This window comes from Poecilia formosa, unplaced genomic scaffold (genome assembly GCF_000485575.1).
Source record: "Poecilia formosa unplaced genomic scaffold, Poecilia_formosa-5.1.2 Scaffold51, whole genome shotgun sequence".
Taxonomy (NCBI): domain Eukaryota; kingdom Metazoa; phylum Chordata; class Actinopteri; order Cyprinodontiformes; family Poeciliidae; genus Poecilia; species Poecilia formosa.
This window is the reverse complement of record NW_006799990.1, coordinates 344,253-354,700: the sequence shown is the minus strand read 5'-3', so window position 1 is coordinate 354,700 and position 10,448 is coordinate 344,253. Positions and strand designations below refer to the sequence as shown.

Sequence of the window (10,448 nt, the reverse complement as noted above, 5' to 3'; positions counted from 1 at the left end):
CACATTTAATACAGGCTGTAATATTTCAAGCCTTACTTCTTGTAATTTTGATGATTATGCCTTAAAAATAGTGAAATCTTTCAAAATATTCTAACTTTATGAGATGTGCCTGTATAAATCCACATGATAACTAAGCATGGATCTTTTATTTTTTTTTTGAAGGTTTGTTTGGAGGGGAGAACATATTGGGCAAGATGGCATAAGAAGTAAAAAAAAAAATCTAAGTTTAACTAAAGTAAGAGCTACCACTGAATGCAAATGGACAGACGGTGCAGTTAATTTGGTTAAATTATTCTAATATTGAGGTTTTCAAAAAAACAAAATATAATTCTATAGTCTTTATAAGAAAGCTAAGTTGAGCTTTTACAGATTATCGATTTTCAGAAAAGGCTAAATCAGCACACAAGCGGTCAATCAACCTCCCTCCACAGCCATGGCAGACTTGATTACTTTAGAGAACCTGTGGTGAGTTGATCTCTTTGAAAACACAGAATATAATTAAACTTTGCAGACATATACCTACATACGCATTTTGATCATTATTTATGCGACATTTACCCGGCTTACGTTAATGAATAAAAAACACCAAGGACAGAGGTTTTTTTTTTCTCCCAGTGCTAAATTCTCTTATCTGGACCTCCATTCATTTCCACTTGTATAATTTCTACTGACGATTCAAAGAGACAAGGTCACCGTTACACTTGCTTTATTTATGTCAGTGCAAAAAGGGAATGCTTTACAAATGTCAACATAACAAAATCATTGCTTTAGGAAAATTGTACTGCATCAACAGTCAGACGCAGCGTGTAACTCAGTGTTGATGCCGGGATGTTGTCATCCAGATCAGCTGCTGAAAAACTGTCGTCTTTAAGAGATTTGATGGCTTTTTTAGAGATCTGTAGGGAGGAAGGACAAATTAGAGCGCGAGTTAGTTGATTTGGAGATAAGAAATGTGGGCTTTGCTGTTGGTAAGTTAAAAATAGATTCCCCACCTCCCCCCAAGCAAAATAAAATGCAGCACTTTAACCGTTTCTGTGACAGTGGAGAAATAAATTGCCATGGCTGGAGGCATTTCATCATGCCAAGTTACAAAATCTAGTGAGATTCTGCAAACAGTCACTTCTTAATATTTTTATTTTTATTAAATGTCTAAAACAAACACCTTCACGAAGGGGTAATGCGAATTAGATCTGCGTTCGTTTCAGCCGATGAAGTTCATCACGACGAGATGCAGGACGGTGTGAGCGAACAGGAAGTCGGCGAAGGCCCGCTCCGGAGAAATGGACAGGAAATCCCCTTTGTTCTGAGGATTGATCTGGATGCGAAGACACACTGGGGGGGAAGGAAAAAAAATTTGAAATAAAAATTATATTTAATCTTGAGATAATTTCTCCAGTTTACATCTATATTAATTTCGCCATTCACCATCTGTTTTAGATCAGTTTTTGAGCCATTGCACAACTTGAAAAAGTTATAGCAACCGTGTCCATCGGAATAAAAAGTTATTGGGAAATCAACAACTATTTCCAGATGGCTTTTGCTCTTAAAGTCACAGTCCACTCCATCTCTAAACTGCAGCTTGCAGCACTGGTCGCGCTTCTTGCTCTCCGTCTTGACCGAGCTTGGCTTCGTGACAGACAAAGCTCTTCACCACCAGCTGCAGATTCAGTGCAGGTTCTACGCTTCTCAGAGGAATTCCCAGACAGCAGAAAAATGATTCTGGCTGCCAGTTTTACTCAACCATTTTGGTACCCATTCTGCAGGCCAGAGCACAAACACACAGGGGAACGATAGCTAAACTGTGTCAAGGGCCACTTCAGCAGCAACCTGCTCGGTCGGCTCGATGGGCAGCAAGAGTACATGAACTTGGTCAGGCTTAGGCTGCAATAATACAAAACAATTTTTTAGTACTGTGCAAAAAGGTATTGGGTATATTTGTTTACAATTTACTTTAAATGATTTTTTTTTAAAGTTGAGGAATAACCCTCTTGCTACCATTTCTGGTTTGAAGGGTACAGTAGGGAATGCAGGATCAAAACGGCCATGACCGAAATCTTTTTTTATAGTTTAACTTTTACAGTTAAGACAGGTGACAATCTTCAAAAGTTACCCTTTCCTCTAGTGTCCTTTGTTATTGGTCCTGCTTTTTCTGCTTTTGCTAAATTACAGTTACAACATTTACGAAGTGTGGCAATTTACTGCTATGGGACTGAAAAAAATAAACTAAAATGACTAAAATGTAAAATGTGATGTCAGTGCTGCCTTTCAAGCCTTTTTAAGGTTTTAGAAGATGTTAAGCTGTGTATAGCACTTAAGTCATATATATTGGAAGTCTGCACCATTCTGACCTTAGACCAGAAAACAAATGATTCTGACCAGTGGTTTAAACTTTAACCAACAGAAAAATGTCATAGTGTAATCTAACTTTTTCCAATTAAGGACAGAAAGAATTTATTTTACTCAGTCGTTTTAAAAAGGTTATCCTTGCCACCATTTCATCGTTTTTGCTCTTCATGTTGGTATTGGGGCGTCACAGACTTGCACATATATGGAGGTCTCTTTACACCTACTGGGTTTGTGTTTTGGAATTTATTTTCAATTTTATTGTTCATTTGAAATCTCCAAATGGCTCGAAACATCACTATAGCCATGATTTATTTTATTTTTTTTACTGTTCAGGAGTTTGTCTAACAAACTAACATTGTAGGTGTAAAGTACTACTTTGACTATTTTAATGTACTCATTTAATATACAGGATACACCTTGTTATACAAGTATAGCAAGGTAACCAATAAAATGTTATTTGTACGGTTAACTTTCTCTGTATTATCTTTCAAAAACCTAAAATAGCTTAATTTGAACACAAAAAACAGATGGCAATTTGTTTTAGCTATGTTAGCCAGTTAGCATCCACAGAGGCCACGACACTGCCTGAAAATTATAAGCGGAAGTGTTATATATTCCGTGACCCGAATAGGTCACAAAAATATTGCAGAAATAGCTACCTGCAAGAATAAAAGAGCCCACGCAGGAGATGAAACCCGACAGAAAGCTGTTGAAAGGAAAGGTTCCAACGAGGAGACAGTAGAGGAACTGCATCGCTCCGGTTAGCAGGATGTACAGCAGATAAGCGTCCACCACTTTCAGCTTGTTGGGCGTCGTGGTGGTGTACTCCTCCAGAAACCGGGATATAACAGACACCACTGAGTTCGACATGATTTTTCTATTAAAAAAAAATCTAGACGGAGGTTAGCACAGCTCCTCTTCTTCACTTCAATCAGTGACGTGTCCTCAGCAACCGGAAGCGGTCCCGGTGTTACACAAATATATTCCGAATAACTCGTAATGACAATCAAGGAGCGTTTTAGGCTGTGTAACTAGTACGTCAACGTAACCGCCCTATTGTGAGTGCCAGTTTTATCGAAATGCAAGCGATGCGATTGATACCTGTCACCAAATCTACAAAAGATTGCAAAGATTTATAAGTAATTTAAAGTCCATCAAAATTTTATGCTGCATAAAGTTATGAAAAATAAAAAGTATTTTTTTCTTTTATTTGTCCTTCCTGTCTTGTGTTTTTTTCTTTGTTTTTATGTTTATTACTTTTGTATGAATGTGCTCCATTTGCCTTTCATTTGCTGCTGTTATATATCTGCTATATTTTTTGTATTATTATATTAATACAGATCCAATACGGGTTTCAATAGATTTTAGAAAAACAGAATAGCAAACCTAAGGTACGTTTAAATAAATTTTAACCACATTGTGTTTCGTTATGGATGTGTTTTGTTTTGATTTTCGTAATCAGTAGCGGTAAATAACATCAGTATTTATACAATATCAATTATTATATCAATTAACACATGGCTTATGATCACACATTTATATTTATAGAAATTAATTAATTTTAAACCTAGCAAAGTTTCCAACTTGCCACTCACGATACGCGATGACGTAGCGAGTCTAGGGTCTACGTCTTCTACGTCGTCTAGCTACGTAGAGCAAAGAGGTAGAAACAAAACGATGTTGTACTCCAACATCATTTCAATATACAATGTAGTTGATTTATTTCTAACGTGTTTCTCTTTAAATGAGCTGATAGATTTGATACACTCTTTTAAATATACATTTTTTTCTCTGGTCTACTTTTTTGACACAAACAACAGCAAAACATTATTTAAAATATGTTATATGGTTGTTGTTTTTTATATTGTTTTCATTTTTCCATTCTTTTGTAACCGAACGGATTATTGGTAAACAAAAACACTGGTAACTGTGTGTTTAATTACATTCATGTTTAATCGCAACGGCATTTACGCTTTCGACACAAAAAAATACGAGACACAATCCAATGTCTTGAAAGCTTGCAGTTGCATGCTTCAAGAGACGATCTTTGCACCCGGTCAGATGACGTAGGAATGCACTGGTTACAAAACATATATACATAGGCAAACAAGACGGCAGGTCTTAATGTCATTTCATAGAAGACGCATGATAATTCGTATGTGACTTAGTTTGATCTGAATGTAACAGCCAATGGATCCTGCTCCAGCTCCAGCTCCAGCTCCCATCCAGAACGATTGTGAGACAGAGTGAGTAACTTGGCTTACCTTTAACAGTACCATTCCGCCTAACGTCATTGTTGTTATTATTCTGGAAATAACAACAATAAATTGATGTATCGAAACAACTGTTGATGTCACTAAGGAATAAAAAGAGTGATGCGTCACGGTGGTAGAAACTGTTTCCAAGTTTAGATTTAAAACATCGAGCACTTTCATTGGTTTCATGTAGCTTAATGTAACATTACATCATCTGAAAAGTTGCTGATATTATACAACATCAGGGATCTTTAGCAGGGATCTGATGTTGTATAAAAGTTGAAATTATAAATCTGGAGCCCCTGTGTTGGTGGTGTTCCATTATTAATAGTAGTTAACAGTCATTGTCAGAGCATACATGTTTGACAAAGCCTTTAGCTTTTGATGAATAAACGGGATCAGAGGTTATTGACACTAATCTGCAGTGACTCAGAGAACTGCACTGTTTATTGGTGGTGCAGGTGGCAGCTCTTACCTTTGCCTCAGATTTCTCCCTCTATTATCTGATGGCATCACCTGGCATTCTCTATTTGCTGGCTTCCCCCTTTCCCCAATTTTCTATCTTTACAACAGAAGTTAGGAAACTGAGGTAGAGGTAAAGGTGGAGTAGATATGGTAAAAGGTAATGGCTGACTCCTTTATTTAATCAGTTTGGTTCATCAAGGAGATGAATGAATCACCTCAGCTCAGTTTCATCACTCTTTGTTTCAGATTGGAGACGAAAGCAAACAGGTGAGGTGAACCCTATAGGGAACTGCCTTGTTACAAAATACTAATAAGAAGTAACAGACTATGGGAACATGCATGTTGCCTTTGGCAAAGCATTCAAACCCTTAATATTGTTCACAGTTGTGTTTTTTTCCCCTTTCTGTGAAAGATTAACCCAAAGTAGTACGTAGCTATGTAGTGGAAGGAAAAGAAGATGATTCTGACCAGCTTCTTACAGCTTTCTATTAACAACGGCGGTCTTCTTCGAATTCAGTTCAAATTCAAAAAATACTTTATTAATCCCAAAGGGAAGTTAAATGTTGTAGCTCATTAATTCAGATTCTTCACAGAGTTATTGAAGGTGGCGATGGCTGTTGGCGGGAAAGATCTCATGTAGCAGTCTGTATTACAGCGAATCTGAAGAAGACTCTGACTGAAGATGCTCAGATTCGTTGTAGTATAGTAATTTATTATGAGCAAGCTTTGTAAAGTGGACAGTTAATGGTTCTCCTTTCAGGTCTTGTGACAAAGTCATGGAGCTCTGCACCTCCTCCAGAGTCTCCTGGTTGCTTATCTGATTAACGTTGCCAATATATGACCTGTCAGTCTAAACTTTCTTATCTTCCTTGGTTTTCATGATGCTGTTTGCTCACTGGATTTTATTCGAAACTAGCAGAGTAATGACCACACTTTTCAGAGTGTTGTTTTGTAAAACACTTTACAAATAATTAATCCTTTGTCTTACACCTCATAATTGTTAGTATTTTTGCTGCTGTCATAAAATTTCAATATTACCCATTGGAATTGTATTTAATTTGAAAAACAGGGGAAAAGGTAAAGGGGTAAGAAGACTTTTGCAAAGCCGTTTAAATATTACTTTGTTGTTGCTATGGGTGTGTGGCTTGAACGTGATTTTAAAGCAAGGTGGCTTTGAAATGTGATTCTCTGTAATACTCCTCCCACCCTCTTGTCTCTCTCTAAGTGTGTGGGCATACTATGCAAATAGTGATAGCATTGACTAACCCCGTATTTGTGCCTTAAGCATTGATATTTTGCATTCACCATGTGATGAACACTTCCTGTGCTATCTGCAATCTCCTCATTCTTTACATGCTTCTCTTTCCACTTACTTTGATTAGGTCAAGTTCACTCTGGAGCTGGTGGCCCTCCTGGCGTCCGACCTCCATGTCCCTGTTGAAGACTACAGAGTCTAAGATTCTTGCCTGTAAGACTGTGTTGACAGATACTGTGCTGGCTGATTATGTAACCACTGAGTATTGATTAGAAAATGCAGTTTACTGCTTCATTGCTCCTCTCAACAGGTATTAAGAATGATTTATGGGCCAGGTTTGTGACCCTCGCAAACCAGGACCGCATATGGACTCTGTCTCTTACCAACAAGGGGACTCCCAAATCTGCAGAACAAGGTAACGAGATTCTTGAATAGTCTTCACAAGAAGGAAATAGGCGTGAAAACATAAACTACAAGAGTTTACAATAAGAAACAGCTCACAGAAGATGCATGTCTTCCTGTTCCTGTTTTTTGTTTTGGTTTTCCCGCCCAGCACCTACGACTCCCCTGGTGATGGTTCATGGCTTTGGAGGAGGGGTAGGGCTGTGGATCAGGAACTTGGACGCCCTGAGCCGCTCGCGGACCGTCTACGCCTTTGACCTTTTGGGCTTTGGCAGGAGTTCGAGGCCTAGCTTCCCGTCAGACGCTGCCAAGGCAGAGGAGCAGTTTGTGGACTCCATTGAGCAGTGGAGGCAGGCTGTTGGTCTGGAGAACATGATCCTGCTGGGGCACAGTTTGGGGGGCTACCTGGCTACCTCATACGCAATTCAGCACCCTTCCAGGTAATCGTCCACGGCTCTGTGTTTCCTGAGATTCGGTTTACAGACCAATGTTAACAACCTTTGATTGAGCTACATTTATGGCAGGTAAAACGATTTAACAAAATCTTTGTTTGGCATAATTTGTGATATCCTTACCATCTATATCTTGTACAAATGGTTTGTATTAATTGGACATTCCTCAGGGCTGTCCAATAACATTTCACAAGACAGCATAAATAGAGAAGAATCTTTGATTAGATATCTGAGCAACCCATGGAAGAATATCTGGTGAAACATTACTGTGTTGATTTTAAACACCAGTTTCATCTAAAATCCAAGTAAACTCTTCATGTTTTCCTTTGTGATAGTAGGAGAGAGAAAAGCGTCTACCCGCAGCATATCAGTTGCTATGCTGATATAGCAACTGATATGCTATATCAGTTGCTATATCAGATGGAGATGGAGAACTCTTTACTGCAGTTCTCCATCAGTACTCATCAAAAATGCCTTACCTCTATTACCATCTTGCTTACTGTGTATGTAGCCAGTGGTTGCTTATAATTATTCAACTGTCACTGTAAATTAAGATTATCAAATATCAAAGTTTGTCAAAATATTAAAACTATCAGCTGTTTGCAATAAACAGGAGCACCCTTTACTGTCCCAACAAGCTGCAAACATGATTCATAGCCAGATAGCAGAGTTTCTGGGGAATGTTAGACTGCTCTGGCCTGCCAGTTCATTGACATTCTTGGCGTTGGGTGCTGCAATCACCATTTTCAAATCCCACCAGATACATTTTTAAAGAGTTCAAGTCAGGTAACTAAGCTGTTCTTTCTAGTATCTTCTGCTGAAATCAAGCCTTAGTGGCTCCTTGAGGTGATTGCCCTGCTTGAAGGTCTAACAACACCAGAGATTCACCTTCTTCACAGAATACTAGACATTTTCCTCCAAGGATTTCCTGATTTATGATTGAATCCTCAACGTACTGCATGCTTGATTTGAAAAGTTCCAGGTTTCGCAAAGAACACAAGCCTTAAGATAAGGCTACTTTGTTCTACTGATGTAGTTTTGAGCTAACTGGAGCTGACTTTTCTTGTGCTTTTGGGTCAGTAGTGATGAGGCCATTTAGTACAAGCCTCACTGGGGAATCTGAAAACCTCAGTGGCCCCATCCGCAGAGTCTGTCTGGAGGTCTTTTGCAGTCAATCAAGCAAGAGAGTGTGAGTCCGTTGTGGTAACATCACTGTGCGAAAAATTCTAGGATCTGTTAAGTAAAATTACTTAGTTAAAATTGCACCATTTAGTGGCCATTCAATGTGATACACTACTGCCTTTCTCTGCTTACGAGCTGATGCACGTATCAGCCGCATAGCGTCTTTATTTTAATATGTTTCCAGAGTGTCGCACCTTATCTTGGTGGACCCCTGGGGTTTCCCTGAGCGAGGCAAACCAGAGACCCAGCAGAGCGAGGATCAGAGCACTGAGACGGTGAAGAGGCCCACCATTCCCAGATGGGCAAAAGCCATCGTCTCGATTCTTTCCCTCTTCAACCCGCTGGCTGTTATCAGAGCTGCAGGCCCATGGGGTACGCATGTGGAAATGTAAATCTGCTTCTGCTATGTGTTATATCAAATGTTCCACCATCCTCATCTCACTATCTGCACTTCATTCGTTCAGGCCCAGGCTTGGTGAACCGGTTCCGCCCCGATTTCAAAAGGAAATTCAAGGATCTCTTTGACGATGACACAATGACGCAGTACATTTACCACTGTAACGCACAGACTCCGAGGTAGGGCCGAGCAAAGTCCTGAAGTCCCTTTTCCATCACCGATTTTCACAAATAAAAATGTAACACATAAGAATGCTGTTCCTTTTTTGTTTCCTCTGCTTCTCCCAGTGGGGAGATAGGTTTCCGGGCCATGTCAGAAACGCTAGGGTGGGCTAAGAGGCCAATGCTGCAGCGAGTACATCTTCTGCCGCCCTCCATGCCCGTCACTATGCTGTATGGAGCTAGATCCTGGGTGGACAGCTCATCTGGTGACAGAGTAGCCGAGATTAGGGGCAAAGCCCACACCAAACTGCTGGTAAGTGGACGCAAGAGAGCTTCAATACTTAATGGGCCTTCTAAATTTATTCATACCCCTTGGGCTTTTGCATGTTTCAACAGCAAAAATCAATGTTTTTCTTTGGTTTTATTTGACAAAGCAAGAGAGAGTATGGTAGTGCAAAATTGTGAAAAGTAAAGGAATAGCTTGGTCTATCTCATAAATTCCAAACAAAAAATATTGAAGTTTGAGGTTTGTAAAATGACAGAATGGGGCGGGAGGTTCAAACTGTACTAATACTTTTAGCAAGGCACTTTGTGAGTCGGTAACTAGCTGTGTATTTTGTGTTGCTTCCCTCAAACCGTTCCCCTCTGCAGCTGGTAGACGACGCCTCACACCACGTCTACGCTGATCAACCAGACGACTTCAACAGAGTGGTGGAAAACATATGTAAATCTGTAGACTGATGGCATGTGTGTGTCTCCAAAAGACCTGGAGGTTCTGCATTGTATCTGCACAAGTCGTCGAGGCGGATTCGGCCCCGGAGCCTGTGCATGCGAAGCACTCTTGAGTTGTTCTGTTTTGAGGCATTTGAATGAACCTGAATGTAATTCTGCTGTCTTTCTTTCTTTTTTCTTTTTTTTTATTCCTGTAAATCGTTCTTTTGCTCATATTTCATGGCTGGTTTATTTAGTACGTTCACATTAGTATTTATTACATGATTTACTGGTTACTGTTTTCAAACAGAATGCTAACCAAACAATTCAGGATGTTTATTGAGTTGAATATTTGGTTAACGCAATACATCCAGATGCGCCTCTTAGGTTGCTGGTGTTTTATTGTTTTTTGAGCTGCCAGATGGCCACTGATTCATAATTTATTATGTGCCTGACAAGGTGTTCTTTCTTTGCCTTCTGTGTGTCTTATTTCCTTTTTGCATCATCACCCAGCTGTATTTTATAACCTACAAACTTACATATGTATATATATATATATAAAAAAAAAACAATGTTTCCCAAACCAGCAATCAGTGGTGTACTACATTACCTTTCCACTAGAGGTCAGCACTCAATGTTTATGTAGCATTCCGGTTCAGTATGACTGAAAACATACAATAAATCTTAAATGTTTTCAGTCCCCACACTTGCAATATTTACATATTTATTACTGTTTTGGGCCTTAACTTTACTCACGTGGTGACCGGTGAATATCCCAAATAATTCAGAAAAAAAACAACAACTTTTCACATGACAGCACTT

The 10,448-nt window shown here is 39.3% G+C and overlaps 2 protein-coding genes across 3 annotated transcripts; one reads left to right on the top strand and one right to left on the bottom strand.

Annotated features, from left to right (window-relative positions):
- Positions 1-689: 689 nt before the first annotated feature.
- On the bottom strand, positions 690-3,326 carry dad1 (defender against cell death 1). Its single transcript, XM_007552609.2, has 3 exons — positions 3,006-3,326; positions 1,163-1,332; positions 690-896 (listed from the first exon to the last, which is right to left on the bottom strand). Exons 1-2 carry the CDS (start codon positions 3,214-3,216, stop codon positions 1,202-1,204), a joined length of 342 nt encoding a protein of 113 aa, XP_007552671.1. The 5' UTR covers positions 3,217-3,326; the 3' UTR covers positions 690-896; positions 1,163-1,201.
- Positions 3,327-4,407: 1,081 nt separating this feature from the next.
- On the top strand, positions 4,408-10,329 carry abhd4 (abhydrolase domain containing 4, N-acyl phospholipase B). 2 transcript variants are annotated; one of them, XM_007552606.2, is made up of 9 exons: positions 4,408-4,592; positions 5,313-5,333; positions 6,449-6,534; positions 6,632-6,736; positions 6,875-7,163; positions 8,542-8,729; positions 8,822-8,933; positions 9,042-9,228; positions 9,567-10,329. In XM_007552606.2, exons 1-9 carry the CDS (start codon positions 4,537-4,539, stop codon positions 9,654-9,656), a joined length of 1,134 nt encoding a protein of 377 aa, XP_007552668.1. In that variant the 5' UTR covers positions 4,408-4,536; the 3' UTR covers positions 9,657-10,329. The 2 variants fall into 2 exon arrangements, with proteins under 2 accessions (XP_007552668.1, XP_007552669.1); XM_007552607.2 differs by lacking the exon at positions 5,313-5,333 and having other exon boundaries at positions 4,409-4,592.
- The last annotated feature ends 119 nt before the right edge of the window (positions 10,330-10,448 follow it).